Source organism: Phycodurus eques, chromosome 4 (assembly GCF_024500275.1).
Source record: "Phycodurus eques isolate BA_2022a chromosome 4, UOR_Pequ_1.1, whole genome shotgun sequence".
Lineage (NCBI taxonomy): Eukaryota > Metazoa > Chordata > Actinopteri > Syngnathiformes > Syngnathidae > Phycodurus > Phycodurus eques.
This window is the reverse complement of record NC_084528.1, coordinates 7,559,221-7,586,124: the sequence shown is the minus strand read 5'-3', so window position 1 is coordinate 7,586,124 and position 26,904 is coordinate 7,559,221. Positions and strand designations below refer to the sequence as shown.

The window sequence follows — 26,904 nt, the reverse complement described above, 5'->3', positions numbered from 1 at the left end:
TATTATAAATGTTTATTTGGGATGTTTTTAAAATAGATGGAAAGCAAAGTTCTTCTTTACACAGCTTGGTGACCAAGTAGCTCTAGATTTCCACATTCCCCCAGAACCATATGAAAAATATTCCTCGCATGTTTTACTCCTTCTCACACTTAACGGGCTGGAGGAGTCGTTCTAAACACTCTGTGGAGCTTAACCACTGTGGATAAAGACCTCCATGAATTTCTACAGTATTGATAAGACACTTAAATGTTTTCTGGTAGATTCTCTCTGCTAACCAAGCCTGCAAATTGAAATCTTCTGACACTTTGGTAGTAGTAGTTGCTGCATAGTATTTCTTTTTTTTTACACTAGTAGTGTAGATGTAGGACTGTTTGGTGGACAGGTCTTTCCCCTGTTTGGGACCGCAATGAAAATGGAGGGATCAATGGATGTTCACTTATTGTTGTCTCTGCATATGCAATATGGGCTTTCTCTGCATGCATGTTGTTGTCCACTGAATATAAACACACAGCCTCAATGCCTTTATGTCTCTTGAAATGTACACGTAAATAATAAAAATGGGCTATTGGCATGAAATCGGAGTTGTGTATGAGAATCGAAATCAGCTGTATTCAACTTCTGTGTGAAAGTGCACATCCGTGCACATGACCAAAACAACAGTCCCACTGTGGGTGTGTATGCATGCGTGTCTTCAAGTTGGACCACCATCACAGCTCAGATTAGGTCTCTAATCACTGGCACTCAGGTATAAAGGCTTTCTGTGCAGAAACTGCAGCCTTTTCTAGTCGTGCTTGACTTTACCAGTTAATCTGCTTCATGGAGTCTACAAAAGGGCAAAGGTCAAGCGCTATTAAGTGTGAAAACACAGTGGATTCACTGATCTTTTGACGGCGCAGAGGGTACAGAAGAAACGCACACATTCACATATCAAACGTTTAGCGCACATGTTAACTTTTATACGTTTGTTGGCTCAAGAGCCAACACAGTGTTGAGTGGTGCACATTAATCCTTCTTTGTCACTTTTTTATTATTATTACTGAGAAAGCATTATATGTACGTATATTGGCTGACAACTGACCATCTTCACTGATGATACATGATTGTTTTCTTCAATTCAATCAATCCTGTGTGAGCATGACTCTTGGGAAGAACTTTCATGGAATGCTCAATAAACTGATATACGCATCTGAAGTCAGTTAGGCTGTTCAAGGGGCTCTCTGGGTTAGTGACATGAGCCACTTCATCTTGGGGATGGAGATGGATGATCATTGCTCGGTCATTACTCGAACTCTGGTACCAGGCTAAAGTGGAGGAAGCAAGCGCTACATCCGTTGATCATCATGAGCTGGAAAGAAAGTCACCCTCCAGACGGTCATTCAATGGAGATAGTGATTAAACACAATGGTAAAATGAAACCATATTAACGTGATTTCAAATTGTGATTCGTCCAAAATGTTCATCTTTTTGTCATCTTTAAATAGGTTTTGTGGATTTTGTATTTTTTTCTGTTAAGACATTTTTTTTTTTCTCACCTTGCTGACAGTTTCGGCTCTCACTCCAGCCTTTGTCAGAGCTGTCACTGCTTCCTGGTGTGACATGGCTTACAAACAGCTGATTGGGTTGGGAAACCTTCAAAGTAAAGCTTCCACCACCAGGAAGCAGTGACAGCTTTGACGAAGGCTGGAGTGACAGCCGTAACTGTCAGCAAGGTAAGAGATTCCTCCTAACTGGGAAAAAAAAACAAAAGGTGCCCCCACTTTAGTGAGCCATAATGGCACCTATTAAAGTAAATTGTAATGTTGCATTTAGCTGCACACAGAAAATAAAACTTAATTTCATAGTGCCTCTGCAATACGTTTTAAATGTCTTGTGTTACAAGATTGCAAGGGTAGGCACGCCTACTATTTAATATATTGTGAGTTTAGTTTATAGCAACTAATATACTGTCGGTCTTTTTTCCACCCAACTTAATGAAAGGAATCAGTTGAGGCTGCCACCTCTGAAGTGGCACCTACAGACTGATGAAACGTCCAATCTTGCAGATTATGGGCTTTAGTGTTGTGATCTCATTTCACTCAAGCCCGCACACAGTGTTACAGTACAGGTGTGAGGCGCAAGTAGGATTGGTTACCATCCAAGACAAACAGAAATGACCCTTGTCCAACATGAAAATAATAGCTAGTAAGTGTCATGAAGAGGGCCAATGATTAATGATTACTCCAAATTGCGTTCTGCATGGGAAGAATATAACCGGGTTGAAAGGAATGTTATTGGTGAATTAGGGAGGAGAAAACTGCAAGTTATGCTGTCTTCTTAAGAAGCATGATTAAAATATTCCTACCTGTGCCATACATTTTGAAACGATTATGGAAACTGAACTGTGAAGTTTAGGTCACAGCAAGACTTTTGGATTTGCTTCATTTGGGAGAAAATCCAATTTCTTCCATTTGGCCTTCAAAAGCCAAACATACGCAGTATTGGTTTTGGATGTTACAGTGGTGTTCCATCCATTCTCTTGCTTTTTCTCAGATATGTTTGGCAACAATGAGACTTAGAAAAAAAAACATGCATCTTTTTGAAGTAAAATGTTGAAGTCCCTGTAAAGTGAAAATAAATGTAAAGTTGACACACCTAATAGAACACTGTTGTTATCAACCCCTGCAAATTGGATTGTTTTAAAAAACTCTGAGCACCTGGGTTTCCTGTGTTTGCATGTTCTCCCCCGTGCCTACACGGGTTTTCTCCCGGTACTCCTGTTTCCTCCCACATTCCAAAAACATGCATGGTAGGTTGGTTGAAGACTCTAAATTGCCACTAGTTATGAATGTGAGTGTGAATGATTGTTTCTTTATATGTGCCCTGCGAATGTCTGGTGACCAGTTCAGGGTCTAACCCGCCTCTCACCCAAAGTCAGCTGGGATGGGCGCTAGGACACCCAGGACCCTAGTGAGGAGAAGTGGAAAATGAAATGGATAAGAATTTACCAAGTATGTGAAGTACGGCTTCAAAATCGGGAAAAATCAAATCGTTGTCTCTGCTGTCGAACGCTGTGGACGTGTCTGCTGAATGCATTGAAACCACATCCCACTCAACTGTCAACAGTCAATCTAATACAGCTTTGTCTAGCATCTTATGTCTACACATCCCTACATGTTGGACCCAGAAAAATAAATCAGTTTATGGCTCCGGTGGCTAGGTTATAATCCACAGAGCCACTAGCTATCTTGGGAGCTAACAGGCCTCTGCAGACTGTTTCAGCCACGGTGTCACCTCCTCACAGGTGCTGTGTCTGTGTGTAGGTTCACATAACTCAGAAACTGCAGGGACTGTCAACCATTTATTAACCACACCGCCACACATTATGGATTATGTCCGCCAGCACCTGGAAGCACTTCTGATCTCGCCAGTGATCGGAAAAATTAGTTTCCGGTTAGCTTCCTGCTCTGTTCAAAATGTGGAAAAAAAATCGGAAAAACTTGAGCTCTTTCACTCAGCATGCAGTGGACACAATTTATTATATGGACACCTACAGTAGTTTACACTGTTTACGTAAGTATTTTTCTCTTGTGGTCAAACTCCCAATGTACGCCATGGCGACGTCGCTTCTGGTGTAGTTGTTCCAGTCAAACAGCAATGGTATGGCATTTGTGTCTCGAACCGGTTTCCCCCGAACAGTACAATGAATTAGGCCTTAGCTGAAATATCTGCCACATACCTTTGTGCGCCGACTAACAACAAACCCCTCCTTTGTATTTTGTTTCCAATGCGCAAAGGAGGACGGGCAAGGAAAATAGTGAAAGCTAATTATAATACGCAACTGCAGTGACTCAATCCAATGAGTTGCACACCACAATGCACATTTGAGCCACCCACCATATTGTGGAACATAAAAGTATCCCTTCCCATCATATAAATTTACTAATCGTTCTGGCAGCGCTCAAGTTTTTTTGTCTGTTCATGTTGAATGGAGCAGGCTAACTGGAAACTAATTTGCAGATCAGTGGCAAGATCAGAAGTGCTTCGTCATGCATGGTGCACATAGTCCATTCAGCCTGTGGCTCACACAATGTGACAGATATTTGAGCACATACTTGCTGTTATTTGTATACCCACAATGCCTTGTATTCCAACATACCTGGATTACGGTACCACAAATAAGAAAGTACATAACCATTTCAATAATTGTGTAAATTGTGGCATCCAGGGTTGACAATTTTTTAGGGTATAGGCGTACTGTAGCTAGCTAGCTAACGTCATGCTGTAGTGGTAGAAATGGGCCAAGTATTTCCAACTAAGTAACTCGCAACAATGTCAGCTGTGTTCGGCCGCTTTTCCCACGCAGCTTTCGCTGGAACAAAACTGGTTTTCCGTCACGCAATATTATTTCCCCATTCTGTACTGGAAAATATGATTTCCTGATCTAGTTATGAAATAGATTTCATACTCCATTTAAATCACTCTCAGCTTTGCTCGGTTCTGTAAAACAACCCCAAAGGGGTCGTCGTAGCAGTCGATTTTGCCCAGCTAAGGTCAGACAAATTGGAAATTGGAAAGTGTTGTGGTAATTTGAATGTGATTCCCCCCAGTACATTTTAACAAGCGGGATAAAGTTTTTAAATCAATCTGTGAAGAGTCAGTGCATTGCTTTATACATTTGAAATACGAAAGCTGCCAAGACATGCTCCAATCTATAAAAACTCGAGTGTTAAATGAAGTGTTGCATGGAACAGCACCAACTTTGTTCTTGGGCTCACTGTTGTTTTTCTCCTCAGTTACTGCTACTTTAGCTTATATAAATCCTAACTGAAATTAAATTTTAATTGCATTTCTCTCCGTGCCCGTGTGGGTTTTCTCCAGGTACTCTGGTTTCCTCCCCCTTTCAAAAAATATGCATGGTAAGTGTGTCTGTAGCTGTGAACGTGAGTGTGAATGGTATACGTGCCTTGCGATTGGCTGGCGACCAATTCACGATGTACACCGCTTCTCGCCCAAAGTCAGCTGGGATAGGCTCCAGCACACCCCGTGACTCCAGTGAGGGTAAGCGGCACAGAGAATGGATTGATGGATGGATGTCTTTATTTCAGCTGTCAGTTTTTTTGTGTGAATATTTTTGGTTGCCAAAGCAGATGTTGGAGGGGTTACAAAACTAGTGAATTTGTGGAGTCTCAGTTATTTCTTCCTGCTGACCTGAACCAGCCTGTTTTTTTTCTTTGCCTTTTAAAACCACATGCTAGTGCCATGTTCTGCGCTGTGTACCGTATGCATGCAATGCAAAATTTGCCACAAATGCTCACTTATTTATTATGAAGCATTCAGTCTAATTGACAGAGAAGACACGGGCCAGTGCGAACAGTATATGATTGGCTCGGGCACAAGATGTGCGATACAAGCTGATGAACTATTAATATAAAACAACAACAGTCAAGGATCAAGTCTAGTGAGAACTGTGACCATATATAGTTTGATTCGCTAATATCGTATTTGCACTTTTATTTTTTGCTACGATTTGTCATTAAATGGATGTTATTAACTGCGATTGACTGGCAACCAGTTCTGCTGCCACCTGAAACTAGCGGGGAACTAAACTCCAGCTCACCCGTGACCCTAATGTGGACAAGCAGTATCGAAAATGAATGGCTATGGTTAGGAATTCATATTGGTGTTGTCTAAAATTAATTAAAATCATGACCTTCACTGGGATAAAAAGTAAACATACTTATCTGTTGTTCAGAACTAGCATTCACCAGGTGGTAAATAACTGATGTATTTGCCCCCACCCCCCCTATTATAATAAAAAATATTTCAGTCTATGATAATGATAATGATAGTTTTAAACCTTTCATCACAGGACGCTGTTGGTGAACAATGACTTGTCTGCCATAACGCATCTAGAATGAAATACCCTTCAATGTTTTCTCCATTTGTTTTAACATATCATGCAGCAGCTTGCTACAATTGCATGAAATTCAAGTGTTCTGTGAATATCATTAAAGATAATAGTCCATCAAAAAAATTATAGGCATCCATACTATGTCTGGTCCTTCTTTTCATGCCCCCTTCCCTTAACATCATTATTCTCATATTGTGCGGTTCATGAAAACCATGCATCCTTTGGAAATACAAACAGTGCAGCTGCAGTTATAACAGTTGCCTTTGATTTGGCTATAAATTTGAACCCCATTCAAAAAGTCATTGGCAGGGCAAAGACATTTTTATTGGTTAGAAAAACACAAATGAAAGAGAAACCTGGTTGCATTGGGCTAAAACTCATCTAATAACCAGCTGGGTTCATCAGGCCTGTGGCTCTGATTTCTTTAGCAGTGCCTTCCTGTGCTGGAATGATTCCTTGCCTGCTGTTTCTTGCCTGCTGAGTTATGTAAGGCTGGCTGAGAAGATAAACTGGAAATCCACACCCGTCGTCTGGACTCGTGAAGTTTTGTATTTCACGTGGACATCCATGGTTGATGTCCATCTTTGAAATTCCAGAACTTCACACTGTGGTTCCTGTTTTCTTCATCTTTAGGATGGAGGGTGACTTTTTTTCGATTTTTGCCACTGCGTTCTAGTAGACGTGATGAACGACTGATAAGACTGGGGAGTAAACTGTGTGTATTATGACCCAAAACACCCTCAAGTTTCCTCTCTCCTTAACCGGGAAGATATGCTGCTGTGTGGAAAAGTGTTGATTACAGTGGGCTAAAGTGGAATGAGGCGGGGGCTTCAACTGGTTCTCACTTGTGTAAAAAGAGGCTGATTCGGGCAGTGTGTTGAGTGCTGGGGTGAAAAAACCTCAAAGTGTGGGCACACCAAGCAGGGTGGGAGGCAGAAGAGAAGAGTCCATTGTCTTTGGAGGCTTGAACACCGAGAGGAGGGTGTGAAAGGAAAGGAAAGAGAACTGTCCGGAAAGAAAATTCCTCAGTCACATTTCATGTCAAAGTGATCAGAGGTCTGTGTTCGACAGAATTACTTGCTCTAGTTGCTTTTTCTATCTCCAATTCTGCCAAAGTGCTCTTGTGTGTAGAAATGATTGTGTTGAGGACATGTTCCGGAATTAGGAACCACATAATTGTGTTGGTTCAGCTGATCCAAAATTGTTTCCCCACTATTTGGATTACTGCATTTTGTCTTTGCCATATCTTCTTTTTGTTTTTATGCTCATATGCTGCTTTTCCCTTGGCCCGGGCTTTTGTTACACCTTTTCACTTTTTCCATTGCAACTGGCTATTTTATTTCAACTGGTCAGATATGTATGTCAGTTCACATTGATGCATTGAGTGCATCAATTGGAATTGCCTTTGTACCCATTTTGTTCTGCTCTGCACTATTTTGTCACTTGCTTGGGCACTGAGTGAGACACTGCATCGTAAGTGCACCAAAGCCTTCAAATGCAAGAATTCTCAGTCATTTATTCCAAAGGTCTTTGGACTTGAACATCCAGAAAATCAATTTGTTTTGTATCACATGTAGACTTCTCGTCTGGCTTCCCTGATCCATTTACGAGGGAAATGATGGGTAATGGCAAAACGACTTCCTGTCATACTGTATTACATTAAAGCATTTTGTTTTACATAAAATTTTCAACTGTCTTCAGTGTATTGTTACACTGCATGGAGGTTTTCCATTACGATATTGAATACCACTTGTGAAAGGAAAGAAAAGACTTGAACTGTGTTGTATCATTGCTTGAGTATTATGCTGCTGGTCCGCTTAGCAGCTTGTGGTCAAATACCACATCCAATGACAAAATATAATTTGATTGTCTGCTTCATCTGTTATAAAGTTGAATTGCACTTCATAATGCAATGGAATTCAGGAAGACTTCATTCATGTGAGATGGATGTTGTACATTTTGAATTGCATGTTCCACCCAGCACACCCCACCACTGCCACCACCCCAACCCTTTCAGTAAAACCAGGGGACCTACACGGCAGTGGAGTGAAGCCACTGGACTAGGGACAATACAATTGTGCCATAACACGGTATCCCTAGACCGTTGTTTTCTATTGCAATTGTTCCCCACTACTAGGCCCGCACACAATAAACGTCACTACTTTTTAAAAAATTTTAAAGACTTTTTAAAATTATAACTTAATTTATGGCGGCACGGTGCTCGACTGGTTAGCACATCTGCCTCACGGTTCTGAGGACCCAGGTTCAAATCCGGCCTCGCCTGTGTGAAGTTTGCATGTTCTCCCCGTGCCTGCGTGGGTTTTCTCCGGGCACTCCGGTTTCCTCCCACATCCCCAAAACATGCATGGTAGGTTAATTGACAACTCTGAATTGCCCGTAGATGTGAATGTGAGTGCGAATGGTTGTTTGTTTATATGTCGCCATACGATAGACTGGTGACCAATTCCGGGTGTACCCTGCCTCTCGCAGTCAGCTGGAATAGGCTTCAGCACACCAGCGACCCTAGTGAAGATAAGCGGTACTGAATGATTGAATGAACTTAATTTACATACAGATACATCTCAATAAATTAGAACATCGTGGAAAAGTCAATTTATTTCAGTGCTCATCCATTATATAGATTCAGTAAACACTTGGGAAAATACTTGATACTGCCTTCTAAATATTAATACTGCCTAATTTCTACATTAAAAATCATTTTCATTTCATTTGTTTGTTCCATAATATAGTCGTTTCGAGAGATGGTGAATGTTTTGCTCTAAGCTATCCATCCTTCCATCTTCCACATCGCTTATCCTCACAAGAGTTGCAGGAGTGCTGTAGCCTATCCCAGTTATCTTCGGGGGAGAGGCGGGGTACACTCGTTTTAGTTTAAATTTAAATTTATAAATACACAATTTTATTTTGTCCTGTTCGGCTGTTAGGTCTAGCAGAATGGAGGATGTGTATCCTTTATGCTAGAATAGTTTTACTGTGTCACAGTGGAGTTTTTAAGATGCTGCTGTGGTTTCTTGGCATTTTAATAGATATTTATTGAGAATCAGAGTCGATCAGTCGAACAGAACAAGGTTTCAAGAGGGAAGTGAGAAAAGAAGACAATAAAAGACAAAGCACTAGCTGTAAACAAGATGAGAAAAGTAAATCCTAATATATCTAGAACAATGACACATTAGATATGAATGTTGTATGGGGCAGTAGTGCTACACCCTGTGAGGGAAGGACAGGCCAAGGACAGGAGAAGAAGCATGCAGGACAAGGGTCGTACAACTGAAGTGGGGTGGGAGTGGCTATGTAAATTATAAACGTCGATTGGACCAGAGTGTGAGTGAGGGGATACCCAAGCGATGTGCATATTCATGAGTTATTTGTCGCAACAAGTGAGTGGCCCCACACCCATCGAAAATCTCTGGGGTGTGTGTCTGCGGACACATGCAAGTGAATTGACACCGTTTCACATGAACAATAACTGACAGAAGTGTCCTGTAATTGCTGTGCCTGCACCGCGGTGGCTGAGCTCCCCACCCAATCAATCGAGAGGCGGGATCGGGCCCAGAGGTCCACCGAGAGCAGCCCGGCGGACGGGACACATCCCACACCGAGGGATCCAGGGCGGTCCGCTGACCCCACCGAGGTGTCAGTGTCTTCATATAAACGAATATTAATTATTAATAATAACATAATATTAATGGTGATTTGGCCAAATTTGTTATTTCAGAAGTGTGTATCAAACTGCTGGCTCTTCGCATTAATCATTACCCAAGAAGTAGTTCTCTGCTTCAAAAAAGTTGGTCACCCCTGCTCTATAACATCATAACAATAAACAGCACATGAAATTTCCACTGTCAAACAGCAATAGCATCATTTATCTGATGTGGCCAAAAAACAACCCAGGAGCATATAAAGCCAAGAAACAGGTTTGTGCACACTTAGACCCCTAGTGGTGCTCAAGCACCAGCCCTGGATTAAATGCAACCCATTTTTTCTTCATTCATCAATATTTAAAAACAATTCAAAAAAATTACCCTCTGTGTCATCCATTCCACCCGTGTTTTGATATGACATGGATACTTTTTTGTTTTAGTTTTTTTTTTTTTGTATAACCTTCTTCTGACATACCTTTGAACAATGACCATAGCTTGTGTTGTAAGACACAAAGAATACAAGGAAAATCTTTCTAGAACAGCTCAAATTTATTTGGGGTTATTCAGAGGCACTTTAAATGCTGGCAGTTGTGTGGCGACTTAAGTTTAACATGAATTTGAATGTAATTCCGTATTTCTGAACACAGCCACATCCTGATTTATGAGAGGGCATGTGCACTTGTGCAACCACATTATCTTATTGTATTATTATTTTTTTTTCAGTTGAGTTACAGGAACAGGTACACGCTAGGTTCAGTAATCTTGGTTAAAAAGAACCAAAAAAAAGTCTTGGTGATTTATATCTTTCATTTTTGTACATCACAGAAACCTGCCATTTGAACAGGGATATGTAGATTTCTATATTCACTGTAGCTTCCCTTTACCTCCTTCGTTAATAATTGTATTACTGACTGTTAGAAATATTTGCATTATACATACACTACTGTTTTTTTCCCCCCTAATTGTATTAATTTTGGCGATGGGTGCCCTATCTGGGCTTGAGTACCTGCCTCCAAAAATGTCTGTGTACATGCCTGCTATAATAATAACATTCATCCAAAAGAACAAGTTGAAAATTACACTATATACTACATGGCAAATATTTGACAACCTTTTTTGAAATACTATATGTTCAAGTGTATTTTCATGGTATGCATTTATAAGTCATGTAGTTCTGATTTAACAGAGCCATTGACATTTTGTTGTTTGTTTGGTGCAAATAACAGCTGAATCAAAATTTTAAATGATGTAATTCCTAATTTCTTAAATTGAGAAGTTATGCAATCTTAAATTACCAAAAAAAAAAAAAAAAAAAACATTTTGCCCAAATCCTTGTGCAACTCGTGATTCTTGCTTGTGAATAGCAACTATATCTTAAAATTAGCTAGAAATTCTTTAAGATCAATTTTCTGATGCAAAATTTTCTTAAAGATGATTTTCCTTTTTTGGCTTAAAATAAGAATTTCCCATACAAAAGTCTTTTTTTTTCACTTTCTTTGAAATCCTTTTTTGCATTACAATCATACATTTTATTAACACCTGAGTGGATGACTAGTCGATTAAGCATTTGCTTTTTTATTTAGAAATAGCTCATAGGTATTTTGTCAATTCAGTCATCTGGAACAACCTTTTTGAAAAAGTAAGAGAGACAGGTCCCATTTTTGCTCAATTATAAGCTGCTTGCGTGACACAGTTATGTCACCAAGCGGCACTTTCACAGAAGTGGACAAAGTTGGAGAGCCAACTGACGAAGAAGGCTGTATGCGACAGGAAACAATGGTTAAGGACCCAAACAGTCATTCTTAACCAAGAAAGAGTCAGCTAAACCCATCATACTCACTTCAGGAAGAGATCCGTGCTCCTGCTTCTGCTTCTTTGACATTGCGCGTAAACAGCACAGGCTGACAATACTTCTGGAAACTTAACTTTGTCTCAAAATATTCCAATCAGTGCTGTCCCTCTGATGAGCTTTTCTTTTGTCACTTTGTAAGAAAATCTCACAAACTAACACAGCTAAACTATCTACTGGAGAGCATCTGTCACAATTGGTAATCATATGATGTTGGACTGGACCCAAAAGCAGACAAAGGCAGAGGAAGTAGATGAGAATGGTTTATTAAATAATCGCTCAGCGGGTAGGATGTCCAAGGGGCGATGGTGGTCCGTTGGAACATGGAAGGTGTAGGAAGCATGGGCAGGTGGAGTAGCCGGGCAGCGAGGCAGGAGACACGGAAGAAGAACACATGGGCGTAAGTACGGTTGCGAGTGGTCGAGGTAATTTACCAGGAGTCATGAACGTTGGCCTGTATGCCATGGATTACATCAATACTCTGGTGCTGATTTCCAGCTAATTGATAACAGGCTGCTGATTACTAGGGAGAGGAGAGAGAGGGAAGGGCGAGGCACAAAGCCCCACCCGAGCTCCAAAAGAGGAACTGCAGGGCACAGACTATGACAGACTCTTTGAAAAAGGGGAAAGTACGCTCTGTGACTTAAAACAAAAACAAACAAAAAAAAAAATCTACATTTACCAGAAAATAGGAATAGGGAAATAGGAGTCATCAATTCAACAGGTGATTCACAAGCTCCAAGTCCACGCTGTTTAATGTGGCAGTCGGCCTTGGGCATCACTTTTCTCTCCTCTAACCCTCAAATGGGACTGTTATGCAGGACTCCCACTGATTTAGAATTATGGTGGTTTGTGTGACCAAAGTTGCTGAGTTTATGTATTTGAAACCTAACAACTGTAAACGTACAATATAAAGATCCTGTGAAGCAGACCGCAGTCCGAAGAGGCAATCAAAATAATTATTAGTAACAAATTGTGGCACGTAATAAAACGTGGTTTCCTATTGCATTTCAACAATGTTATTTGTGGTCACTTGAATGTGTTCACGTTAAAAGAAATGACATTACTTCTGAAATTGCTTACTGGAAACTAAATATTTTTTTCTCCCCTGTGATGACCATTTGAACCTTCCAACTATAATATTAATTCCAGCATCCCAGCAGCTAGTCTGGCAGACACATCTCATGCTAATTTTGGAGTGATACTCCAAACGTGTTTTCAAAAGTCATTGAGCTTCAGAAGGATCTTCTCTCATCATGTAATCTTTAAAATGTATTATTATGTTTTTGTCTGATAGGGTGCAGAAGATCAATTTTAAGAACACTGAGGAAAATACAATGGTCATTTTTGTGCATGTGTCTTCATGTGGCCTTCCTCATTGCAGTTTATGCATCACGAGGACGGATCACACTCAGCATTATATATCTCAATGCATTTTACATGAATGTCATCAGCACGACAGGTTGGATTTGCATTTCTAAGATGCCCCTTAGCTGTTGACTTTACATTACATCCATTTTCTACACCACTTCACACGCAGCGGTGTGTCGCGTGACTTGGACTCGAGTCGTGAATTTTATGACTTTAGACTCGACTTGACAATATGTTTAAAGACTTTCAACTCGACTTGGACTTGAACAGCAATGACTCATGACTTCACTTGGACTTGAACCCATTGACTTGAAAAGACTTGCCACTTTGATCAAAGCACTGAGAAACTAACACGTGTTAGCTTTATCTTTCTATATATGCAAATGACTGGTTTACTACAGGATTATACGATAAGTAATGTTATGCTGAAGATTCTTATGACTATTTATTAGGTGGAAGTAACCCACGACATAATTGTTCATATTATTTTTAAAACAGTCAACACTCTGTTGCGCAGGCTCCTCTGGTAGAAAAATTGAGCAAGAGGTCATTCTTTCATACACTACCTACAGTTTCATTAAAAAAAAAAAAAAAAAAAACATAAATCAACAATAAACTAAACTAAATCTGAACTAAATAAGGTATACATTCCAAGAACCACCGTTAATATACACAGAAACGATAATGACATTTAACGTAACAAGGACGCTAATTATTGCAACAACAACAAAAAAGTCCACATTGCATTTTGGGAATTTTGGGACGTCATGTATGCTTGTTTTTGTTAGCATTGGCAGCAAGCATTGTGAGCCATCACGCAAATTGTTACACGGCGGGCCGGCCGTGCACTGACTGGGCTTCCTGTACATTACAGCCTTGTTTAGTCAGTGTAGTGTTCTCAAGAATCAGTCTTGTACTGTATTTCTTTTTTTAATTCACTTTATCTACCAATCGATCAGCACACTATCTATTCGACATGAACCTACATCCTTCTTCACCTCTTTCTGATGCTATATTAGTTATAGTGTCCCTTTGTTTTCCGACTGATATACCACAGATATCCACACATATATCCTTTAGAACAAGATAACAAACTTGTGTTCCTCTTTTTTTTTATTAATGGCTTTTGTTTTTGATACTCACAAGAAATACCAAGTTTAAACTGAAATCTATTTGTGTGAGAAATTGCCTCACTAGAAATGTTTGTAGACAAGAAAATACAGTTTCCTCCTATATGTACAATGTGAATTTTAGAAAAATACTGTTGATTATCAAAAAAGGAAAGCAATTGGTCACTCGTTATTAAATAGAATGTCTCATTTTCTCTCTCTCGCTCTCTCTCTCTCTCTCTCTCTCTATATATATATATATGACATTTTCAGCAGGTGAAATATTTAACACATCACGATTTTCAACCCAAGTAATCCATACATACAAAAAAGTACAACAAATAAGATCAGAGATTAAGTTGCGTGTAATAATGTGAAATGACACACACACAAAAAAAAGTATTGAACATTCCAACTGGTATTTATTTAATACTTTGTACAAAAGCCTTTGTTGGCAATGACAGCTTCAAGACGCCTCCTGTATGGAGAAACATGTCACATGCATTGCTCTGGTGTGATTTTGGCCCATTCCTCCACACAAGCAGTCTTCAAATCTTGAAGGTTCTTTTATGGACCTTGAGTTTCAGTTCTTTCCATAGAGTTTCAATTGGATTCAAGTCAGGTAATTGGCTGGGCCATTCTAGCAGCTTTATTTGTTTTTTCTTTGAAACCAATTGAGAGTTTCCTTGGCAGTATGTTTTGGATCATTATCCTGCTGTAATGTCCACCCTCGTTTCATTTTCATCATCCTCGTAGATGGCAGCAGATTTTTGTCAAAATTGTCTCAGTAGATTTGCTCATTCACCCTTCCTTCAATAATTTGAAGTTTACCAGTACCATTTGCTGTAAGCAGCCCCACACCATCATATTCCCACCTCCAAACTTCACTGTTGGTGAGGTGTTTTTAGGGTGATGTGCAGTGCCCTTTCTCCTCAAAACATTATGGCATCCAAACAGTTAAATTTTGCTCTCATCCGATCAGACAATATTCTCCCAGTATTTAACTGGCTTGTCCAAATGTTCAGCAAACATTAAATGAGCTTTCACATGCTTTTTTTTCCAGTAATGGGGTCTTGCATGGTGAGCGTGCATACACGCCATGGCGGCGGAGTGCATTACTCACCATTTTCCTTGTGACAACAGTACCTGCTAATTCCAAGTCTTTTTGAAGTTTTATACAGGTGGTCCTTGGCTCTTGGACAACTCTTCTGATTATTCTTTGCACTCCTCTGACAGAAATCCTGCGAGGAGCAACTGACCGAGGCAAATTTATGGTAGCACGATTAGCTTTCCACTTATGTATTATGGCTGCAACTGTACTCACTGGAACGTTCAGAAGCTTAGATATGTGCCTGACTTTTCATTTAAAAATCCCCCTCAATACAGTGAATTGTCAAGGAAGGGTACGGCTCCATTGTTGTGCTGGACCGTACTTCAGTCATGGTCATAAACTTCAAAGGACTCGACAGTTTTCCCTCTCTACTTACTCCTGGCGTTTTTCACTCCGGTCAGGCCAGCCACCAGTCGAAGTCAAGCCAGCCGCCATAACAATTGTTCATACTGTGCATTATGGTAACATGCCATTGGCAGCGTGTTACCGTAATGCAAAGTATGAACACCCATGGTGGCTGGATTGACTTCGTCTTTTGAAGTGGACCCTGGAGGCTGCAGTCGTTTTTCATACGGTGTCAGTAATGTCATTTTGGAGAAACAATTGTTTGAGGGGATCACACATTTCTTGTCCAGTACTTTGACTATTTTTCTGCCATTTTTTCAGATGGTTGAACAGGTTGGTGTTTTGTTACCTCGCGGGGCAGACAACTCTGCTGCACTCTATACATATGATTTCTTATTTAACGTCCATTGCCCTGAATCAGTCAGAAGACTGATGTTGATCCCTTTTATATTTAATTCCAAAAATAAAGGAAAACTAAGATCAGGAAAAAGTCTAAATACTAAATTTACAAAGTCCAAAATCTAAACACAAAGTAACAAAGAAACACTTGAGTAACCCCAAAACAAGAAACAAGACATGACTGGTGAAATAACTGGCAACTGACAACTGGCGACTATGACATGGCACAGACAGAGACAATGACACCTGACAATGACATACTGCAAAGACATGTGACAACGACAATGAACTGAAAGAAACCCGGTAACTAAATACAGATTGACGAGACAACGAGGAACACCTGGACAAGGCACAAGTGGCTGGAGAGAGCTGATTGGCCGACACAAGGTAGACGAGAACAGGTGGACACAACAACCAAATGAGCACACGACAAACATGGAACACAGGAAAACATGGAACAAAACTAAACACAACCCAAACCAAAACACAGACCATGACATTGACAAGATAAAGGCCAGTGATCGTAAAAAAAACGGGATGCAGTGGTATCGGAATAGAAGATTTTATTCCAGCAGTCTGACGTACTGCAATCGTGAAAGCCCAAATTTGTCTTGTAGTTTGATCCACGCATTACGTGTTGTCCGTCTCAGATGTGTTATCTGTCCCAACCCACCAATGTTTGTTTTTTTAAATAACTTTATTGAGGGTCAGATATTTACAGTGCTATGTCAAAAGACATGCGACAACACCAAAAAATAAACTAGCTTTTGAATTCAAATATACCGTGCACGATGGCGACGCGGAGTAAATGTCTTTTGCGGAGCCGATCATCGGCGAATTAAAGCCGATCAGCCAATCAGCATAAAATGCTAATTATTGGCCGATACCGATCAGGCAGATAAGATCGGTGTAAAGTCTAGTAACATGTTGGCATTATAATCAAACCCTTTTCAGGGTTAAAAGAAGACAAAAAATCTCAAGTGTGTGATCTTGACCTCTAACACTGTTGTCCCAGTTGTTGGCTCACTAATCGGGGGTGTCCAGCACATTGAAAATTTAGGTAATGCGTTGAGGCTGAAGAATGGTGACTGGTTTTGTTAACACTGTTGTCCCAGTTGTTGGCTCACTAATCGGGGGTGTCCAGCACATTGAAGATTTAGGTAATGCGTTGAGGCTGAAGAATGGTGACTGGTTTTGTTTAGTCTGGAGACAGGTCAAAGACTGGAGGCCATCTTGATGAGGCTCAATGTGTTTGGGGTCACAGTGTGAACCAGCTTTTCCAAAGTCTCTGCAGTGGGTTTTGTGTCAGGCTGCAGGTCAGCAGCAGTGCTGTTTCATGTCATCAGGTTGTTTTCTTTACCCTCTGTTCTCGCCACGCTCTTACAGGAGAAACCAGACATGGCAGCTCATTGCTATGTGGTCCTCCTTTCATCTACAAAATGAGGCGTAAGCTATTCAGCACTGCTATTTCACCAGCAGCAGTCCAAAACTCATATTTTATTCATCAAACAACAAATCAACAAAAAATACGAGGTGATAGTTGGCCACAATTTATCCCCAAGGACTTGTATCTTTTTTCTGTGACCAGTTTACACAGGTTCTGTTTCTCTGTGGCATACAATAATACTGTTTTTAATAATTCAATAATTACTGTGCACACTATGAATAGGCCAGTAGACACATGGAACTAGAACTTCATTGCAGCTTCAGTAGCTGAATTTGTTGTTGCTTTTTAGTTTAACGATTTCAATTGCTTAAACCTTTTTTTCCCCCTAGATTGCTTTAACACAGGCGGGACGGTGGATGACTGTTTAGAGCGTCAGCCTCACAGTTCTGAGGACACGGGTTCAATCCCCATCCCCACCTGTGTGGAGTTTGCATGTTCTCCCTGTGCCTGCGTGGGTTTTCTCCGGGCACTCCTGGTTTCCTTCCACATCCCAAAAACATGCATTAATTGGAGACTCTAAATTGCCCGTAGGTGTGACTGTGAGTGCGAATGGTTGTTTGTTTGTATGTGCCCTGCGATTGGCTGGCAACAAGTTCAGGGTGTACCCCGCCTCCTGCCCGATGATAGCTGAGATAGGCTCCAGCACGCCCGCAACCCTAGTGAGGAGAATCGGTTCAGAAAATGGATGGATGGATCGATGCTTTAACACAATTTTGTCGAGGGCCCGTTTTGTCAAAACACTGCACACATTTACAAAAGTAGCAGAACACTTCAGCTCCTTTGTATAATGAAACTAAAACTATACACTAATTTATTTTGTAAAAAAAACCATTTTGTTACCATATGAAACACACGTTTCGAATGACTTAATCTTGTTAGAATCATTTACACGCTGCTGTTGCTAACCTGAAACACTTTTAGCTAATTTTACTCCTGAGTGGTTAGAGCACTCTAAATGAAGTGTACAGAGAACATGCAAATATATAATATGTAAAATCACCAAACATTTTACAAGCCCAATGCAGCAAACTGATCATTTCTCTCAATCTACCCAAATCAGTCAACATGGAAAATCATATGTCCCAGTTTATATACTGCATCCCGCACAGGTTACAATCACACTTTAAAAAATATATGCAAAAATTAAAAATACACACAGGAAATACTTGACATTATCTTTTTGCCTAGCTGGATCAGGCCAGAGCATTTCAACATCGCAGGCAATATCCTCATTGGGAAGACAAGATGGGAAGAACAGTCTTCAATGTCAAATCCATCCCTGGACATCCTTTTATTTTAAGCATGTTCACCTCCTGCTCCTCAGTGGATTCCCCCTCTTACCATCAATCTTCTTCAGACTCCTATTTTGGTTGCGGACAGGTTAACTCACCTGCTATATTTTTATAGTGCTTAAACGTGATTGGTGTGTCTATATTTAAGCGATCATGTGTTTGGGGATCTGATGGCTGTATTTAACCACTTGGCTCATACGTGCCGTAATTTGACAGTCAGTGATTTTGAGTAGCAAGGAAGTATATTTTTGTCGAATATAAAGTGTACAAATTTAAGTGTTTTGCAAAAGTGTGAGGCTGACCTTCTGCTTACAATGTTGCGGATCTCGCCTGATGTTTTGATAATAGATTTTAGTGTTATGTGGTTCTAAGAAGAAAAGAAAAAAACCTCACAATTTTAGTTAAAAACAGTTTTATGGCACAACTGTCATGAATTGGCCAACAGCCAGTAAATGGACCACAACACAGAGGTAAAAGTTTGAAAAAGATGCACAAGATTTATAATAATTAGCACATAACAGAATACAGCAAAACGAAAAACAACGACAGCCAACAGCTGTCACAGAAAAACTAGAATTGAAAATAACAAAACCAACCCACGCCTGTGTGCCTGAAGAAAAATATGAAACAAAAATGATGGCAAACGTGCAGATGCAAACGTGCAAAGAACATGAGAGCTATTCAAACAAAAAGTGGTGGACGAGGCCACAGTTGACAGGAGGTACCAACCAAGCAAAAAAGAGGGGAAAAAAAAAATTCCAAGCCCAAAATTTTCTTTTAAATCTGATCTTAAAACCTCAAACAATTAAGTACTTCTGGTATACTGAGGCAAGCAAAATGGAAAAAAACAAAATCACAGTAGTATCTAACAAAACAAACTAAGTACCACTGGAACCAGACAGACAGAGCGACAGGAACAAAGACTGGAAACTAGAGAATGACCACAAGCAAAACGGCTTCAAAGGCAATGCTCTGGCACCTTCCTTCAGCATGAGCCAAACTTAAATGCACAAACAGGTAATTTAAATCAGGTGTGAATATGTGGGCTCCACCCAACATCACCTAGGCAATGCTGCGGACAGAGAAAGGAGAGCATTACCAATCTGGAACAAAAACCCAGCACGACAGTAACCCCCCTCTCCCAAAGGACACCCCCCCCCCTCCCGCCCCCTGGCGGACCACCTGGTTTGGAAGGGTGACTGACATGGAACTCGCGGATAATAGACGGAATTAGGAGTGGGTGATCCATTGATGGTCCTCAGATCATAACCCTCCCAATCGACCAGATATTGAACCCCCCTGCCCCTTCTTCTGTAGTCTAAAATGGACCTCAAATTGTAAACTGGCTCACCATCGATCAGGTGCACAGGAGGAGGCTTGAAGGGAAACAGCTTCGTAGCCAAGCAGACCAGGATATTGTGTGCATACTCCACCCAAGGCAGGTGGTGAGATCAGGTGCAAATGGTACCCTGAGGACAAACTTGCCAATGCGCCCATGGCCTTGTAGAATGCCTTCCAGACTTGGGACATGAATGCAGCTGGGCAATGTAGTGTATATTGGTTTTGGATAAAAACCTGATTAATTTTGCGTTTACTTCCGGTGTTGTCCGACGTACATTTTAACGTTACAATCAAACGATGTTCGTCTCAAAAAGGGGCACCATGTCTCTTTTTATGTGTGTGAAATTTAGGAAAAGTGACGAAAAACCTCAATCAATCTCTATAATTTAGAAGGTTGCTACATAAAGGAAATACGAGTGCTCGATTAAAGCGGTTTGACTATTAAACTCAAACACACACAAAACACAACAGAAAGTGGAATTTTATAGAAAATTTAATTTTATCTAAAAGGGAAACAATGCAAAGGAATTTTACTAAACAAAGAAAATAATGTTAATAGAAAGGAAAATGGGCATTCGTAAAGAAAAGTATGACATCGTGTGTGGCTGAACTCAAAATGTGCGTGAATAGGTTACAGTGTGTTGAGCTACGTTTGCCATGCTCTACTCATGACCGTAGATCAGTTGGCCCTCGGGTTGGTCTGTCACTGAGCATGACAGGAGGAAAGGAGGCAGGTTTAGTTGAAGAAGAAGATGCACAAAAAGTAAAAAACAAAAAAAATGCAAAAAGAAAGTTGTTGTTCCGTTGGGGTGCGCTTGTAACTTTTCCTGCCGTTTGCTCTTGCTCTCAACTGCGGGGGTAACTTGTACGGCTGCCAGGAGTTGTTTCCTTGAGCTCCGCCCACAGATCAAGGCTGGGGGGGGTGGAATCGAAGCCGCACGTGGTGACATTAAAAGGAAAAGGGAGGGGTTGGCCTTAGCTGCAGGGATGTTAGCCAGGAGGAACAGAGCCAAGAGACCAAGAAGACGAGAGCGAGAAGGCGGCAGAGGAAGGGTTAAATACCCAGAGGGAGTGTCTAAGTGACAGGGGAAGTGGAGAAGACCATTAATTAATTAAAGTTGGGGTTTAATTTGGCTCATTAATAAAACGACTTTAAAAATCACATATTCAATCTAAAATACTCCCAACTTTGTACTCTTATTCACAGATCAAGCATACAGAATGATTGTCTCAACTTCAGTCTTGGCAAAACAACTAATTGTTCAAGACAACATTTCGTACTGATTGACTTCAAATCAAGAGGACAGTCCTTGAAGTCTAGTAGCCGAACCTGTAAACTGACACATTAATGACACAGACATGAAGGCATACATTTAGAATATTCCTGGCGTTTTCTTTGTGACAAATGTGGGATTTCAATGTCCACAGGCAGTGTCTCCAACCACCACTGGGGGGGGGGTGATTATGTTCCATTGTTTAACATTCATCAAACACTTCCTTCCCCAATCAGCTGTGCAAGTCATGAGGAAGTTTTATGGCTCCAGATGATATAAACCAGGTTTCCTGTGTCTTGTGAAAGCAATCTGGCTGGTTGAGGCTCAGGGAAGCAATCACTTCACATTTTTATTCTATGTGTTTTTTATGTTTAAAGATATGTTGTTATGCACTACTTGAGGCTTTTCAGGTAATTGAAATAAACATTTCCCTTTTACCCTTATCTCTCTAAGCTCCTCCTAACTCTTAACAATGATCCCTTTATGAAGTGTAGACGGGCAACAATGACTTCATTTCACAGTAATACACAAAGCAAATATGTAATCTCATCCTCTTTGTCTCACACTTCCTTTCAGGGTGTAGGATAAATGGTTTTCATATTTTTTTTTTCGATTCCCCTTGATTCTATCACTTTCTTACCGTGAAAAAATATTGCCCTGAGGAGAATAGCACCATTTAACACGGTGATGATGGATTTAAAACAAACCCTGTGACTTCTGATGTCATGTATTCATCTTCACCTCTTTGCTGCTCTTGTACTTCCTGCCAAGAGTTACGTTCTGTGTGTTTTTAAGGCTGTTTTAATAGCCTTTCCCTGTTGCTCTACTTTGTCAGGGTCAAATGTCATGAGTTCAACTGCACATCAAAGTGCAGAGGGCCAGAAAAATGAGAAATGGATGAGGGATACGTGACGTCACCTGAAAGGTTTTTGTTAACATTGCCAGACAGAGATTAGGGCATTCCCACCTCTGCTCGTCTGGTTTGATCATCTCATACAGTCGGTTTGCAACTGTCCTATTGTGGGACCAAACTTTCCATCTCATTGCTCCTTAAGCGCCTCAAATACTTCACTCTACTCTCGCAGTGAGTCACGTCCTGCTGTGTGCAACACACAGAAAATTAACATAATATCCTGAAATTGTGTGCATATAATTATATTATAATATGTGTGTATGATAGTTTATAATGTAATATACTTTATTTGTCATATTTTGCTCATGGTTTGGCTACAGTGTTGTTTGACTTGAGGCAAAGTGAACTAAAACATTTTATTATACTGTATAACCAGATCACTTTGACCAAAAAGTTTGATAAACAAACTAAATGACTTTGTGTAGGGTTCATGGGACACAAAATTCAATTCAAATGCATTTTCCACTTTTCACTTTGACAGAATCCGGTTTCATGACATTATGTAAATATGAATTAAACTGGGATTGGCTGGAGACTAGTCCAGGATGTACCATGTCACTTTCAAGTTCGCTGAAATAGGCTCTAATGAGGAAAAGTGGCATCGAAAATACTTGGATGAAAATATTAATTTCCATCAAATTATAATTTTTTTGTTGCTGATAAATGTGTGGTAATTTATTATGCAAATTATAGGCCTCCATGAACTGCACGGGAAAAAAAACCTGCTTGAAAAAAAGATTTTGTCTTTATTTTTTTTCCCTGATGGCATGGGCATTTCCAGGACGGCAGTTCCAAGATTAATTGGATTTGAATTTTGGAAGAGATGAGTTATTCAGGGAACAGAAAACATAATTTTCACTTTTACAGAGTCCAGAACTCATTGATATTTGTTTTATTTTTTTGTGAGTAAAGCGTAAAGACTGTATCCAGGTTTTCAGCTCTACCAACACTAATGCAATATAGTGGTGGTGACGAATTAATACAACTCCAGGTACAAATAAATATTTTGACATTGGATAAGCTTATTAATGTCATTTTTTAGGTTTTTCGTAGTGGTGTTGGAGGCAAAAAGGTGGTAAGACCCAAGTGCAGGAAGAGGCAAGGCAGGACTCTCCAAAGAAAGAATGTATTTTGAAAAACACAAAAGGGGCGAGCAAGGGCCACGGAAGAATCTGAATATTAAATTAACAAGGGTCCAAAAACAAGGTTCAAAGTAACAAAGAAATACTAGTGGTAAACTCATGACATATAACGACATGACAAGAGAAATGTGAACTATAGCAACAGACAACATATGACGGAGAGAGGTTTACACCCTGAACTGGTCGCCAGCCAATCGCAGGGCACATATAAACAAACAACCATTCGCACTCACATTCGGCCAATTTAATTTAATTACCGTGCATGTTTTTGGGATGTGGGAGGAAACCGGAGTACCCGGAGAAAACCCACACAGGCAGGGGGAGAAGATACAAACTCCACACAGGCGAGGCCGGATTTGAACCCGGGTCCTCAGAACTGTGAGGCACATGTGCTATCCGGTCTTTCACCGTGCAGGTATACATATATATCAATACAATTTAATTGAAACTAGAGAAGCATGCTGTAATTTTTCACTGATTTAGTGATACAAAAGTCTGCGGAAAAATACATTGACATTATACTGTACCTTTCCTCCCCCCTGAGCTGCCAAATTGCTTTTGTGGGACATTTGTATTCACTTCAATAACTTTGCTTGCTTCTTGGTTTTGACATTTCCTACAGTTTACATCATCTGGCATTGACCTCAAAAGAATATTACAAATAGTGACATTTTTACTATTGCTGCCACATGGATGAGATGTCTCATACTATTAACAGATGGGCTTCCTGGGAAGAAAACACGCTATAGTTGGACCCCACACACAGACATGATTTCTTTATCCTGGGATTGTCTAGCAGCAGAGGACATTGATGCCAGCTAGTAGGAAACGGAATAGGGGTGGGGTGTACGTTTTCGTGATATGAAAATGAATATTTTGGCAGACTGAGGAGTCCAAAATAAACTCTTTGCAGTGACCCAGGGCTTTAGGCTCAACATTAAAGGCCATCACAGTAAAATGCCATCAGTATTTAATTTAGTCCCATTTAGGAGAAATAATGTCACGGTTTGCAACCAAACGGTATTGGACTGAACCCAAAAGCAGACTGAGACGAAGGAAGCAATTGGTAATGGTTTATTTGGGATAGCGCAAAGTCAGCATTTCCAAGGCGAGATGGTGGTCCGTAGGAGCAGGGAGCGTGAACAGGTGAAGGAGCTTGGCGGCATGGTTGGGGCAGGCGGTGGAGCGGGAGGCACCGGAGGGCACTGGAGGAGGAGGAGGAGAGCTCAGGAGGATAAGTACATTTGCGGGTCACCAAGTAATCTTATCAATCTCAAGCAAGAGTAGAATACTCTGGCGCTGGAACACTGGATGTGGCGGGCTTAGGTGCAGCCTGTGATGAGTGCTGATTGGAACCAGGTGCATGGGCGAGGTGGTGATTAGTGCTGAAGAGAGAGGGCAAAAAGAGACACAAAGTCCACCCACGCTCCAGAGAGGAACTGCAGGGCACAGATCATGACAAATAAAGGTTCAAAAGCATTAACAGCTTAACCTCTAAATAAAGTGTAACCACTGTTTAAAATCTTTTCATTCCCTTTTGCTTGTTTGAACAATTGTGACGAAAGGGGATGGCGGGATTTGGTTATGCTAGCAATAATATCAAATATGTCAATAGGTATGTTGATTTATTTATCGTTCTGCTTTCCAGGGGGCTATTCATCACAGTCCATGACCGTGGCCATGTTGCATCACTACTACGGAACTGGCCAGAGAAAGACATCAGGGTAATGTGTCACTCATACGATGCCATTTACTGTCAGATGAGTATTTGCTCATCTTTGATTTCCATTGTACGGTGTATAAAACATTTCAGGTTTCGTTCTTGCAGCAGAACAACTAAAAAACAATGATTTGACCATTCACCCGATCTTTCTTTATCATCTCTGAAGGAATATCATTATCATTCAAAAAAAAATAAGAAGAAGAAAGCGAAAACAGTGTCAGCAGTGTATAAAATGAATGGGTACGCCAATAGATGTACTTTACAATAAAGAAACATTCTAAGATAAATCAATTTGGTCATTGACCTCTTTTTCCTCAAAATCCGAAACTAATAAGAATTTTGCTTTTAAATGGATCACTTAACCTAAATAGAAGGCCATAACTACCTCAGGCATATTGAATTAGTCAATGAAAATGCTATGCAGTTTTTGACTAGTGTATTAGAAGTATTTCAACATCAGAATAATCGCAATACAAATATAGTGATCTGACTTTTACCTGTGTGCATCAACCTGTTTTTATGATGGTTGTAATTTTGTCTGAAGTGCAATTTTGAAACCGGCAACTATTCCCGGTATGTCAATTATACCTACTGCATAACCTCAGCCACCTGTTCACAGCTGTCAACAGAAGGGTATTTGCTTCAGCACTGACATTCCACCACTCATTGTCCTCTACTTAACAGAACACACTTGTAACATTTCAGTAGTGAGGGGGGCAACAATGAGCCAAGTTAGACCAGCAGATGGTGCTTTTTTTGTTTCTGATGTGTATTTCATATTTAATACAAAGCAGTGATTTGCCTTTTTTTCGTTGGGCTTCAGGGCAGTTGTGATTGCGCCGTATGAACCTTACCCGCCAACAAGTGGCAAGGCAAATGTCTGTCTGAAAGGAGATGTTTCATGTATAAATTCCCCAAGTGTCTTTATATGTCTGTGACATGCTTTCAACCAAATAACTAAACATTCCAGAAGTATAGCACAATTTACGCACCTTATTTTGTCATGATGGAATTAACCTGTATTCGGGGTGGGGGGTGGGGGGGGGGGGGGGGGGGGTCTTTCTCATGCACGTGAGCCACTGGTCACTTCACCCTATATTGGGCTGAGCCAACGGCGAGATTTTTTCTTTTTTTTTTTTTTTTAACCATGACGGGTGGCTGCATGTTGAGCCCTGGCAATGACGGGCAGGCTATTCTCCTTACTGAAAAAATAATATGATACTAATAATATGCTGCTTTAAATATCAACGCAAGTAACACTGTGCTTATGGTTGACAGGCTGTGTGCGTGACTGACGGTGAGAGGATCTTGGGCTTGGGAGACCTTGGCTGTAATGGGATGGGAATTCCAGTGGGCAAGCTGGCCCTCTACACAGCCTGTGGAGGCGTTCCCCCACAACAGTGCCTGCCTGTCCTGCTTGACGTGGGCACAGACAATGAGGTAAGAGCAGGAGACCGAATATACCTAGGCAAATACCTCCTGTAGGAGTGTGAAACAATTGTTACATTACAGGGATCTCGTTTGATGTCCGTCCTGCATCTGAGACGCACAAACAGTTAGCAGGGACGCATGAAGCATATTGACTCTGCATCCGTAGCTACGTCGTTTAACCCCTGCCCTACATATATGCGTGTGCGTGTGTGTGTGTGTTGGTGAAGACCTTCCACACACAGCGAATCAAAAATAGGAATCCTGTCTTGGTGCTAGCCAGTCAGAGGCAGAATAGGGCGGGTTATCATTCCATAAATACAATGACACGGGAGTTTTTTCTTGACTCGATGAATTTTCATTGATATGATAACATCCGCCACATCGCTCACGACGCAACAAGCTGCTGGAAGAATGGCGTACAGATGCACACAACTGGGACAAAGGGAAAGTTAACTATTCTTTTTTTTCCTTCCATCAACCCCCTTGCCACTTGTTTTTCCAAATCCACCTCCAGGGTTGACGTCTGCTCTCTTGCGGCTGGCGAGCAAGCACTCTGAGGCGAGCAGGCTCGTGGGAAGAACCGGTCTCTGGCTGGTTCACTTTTT

General features: G+C 40.7%; 1 protein-coding gene across 1 annotated transcript in view; it reads left to right on the top strand.

Annotated features, from left to right (window-relative positions):
- Positions 1-26,904, top strand: part of me1 (malic enzyme 1, NADP(+)-dependent, cytosolic) — an 83,639-nt gene that overhangs the window by 39,027 nt on the left and 17,708 nt on the right. The window contains exons 4-5 of the mRNA XM_061675522.1: positions 24,794-24,869; positions 26,147-26,308. Coding sequence (XP_061531506.1) covers positions 24,794-24,869; positions 26,147-26,308 — 238 coding nt within the window. The remainder of the gene's footprint in view (positions 1-24,793; positions 24,870-26,146; positions 26,309-26,904) is intronic.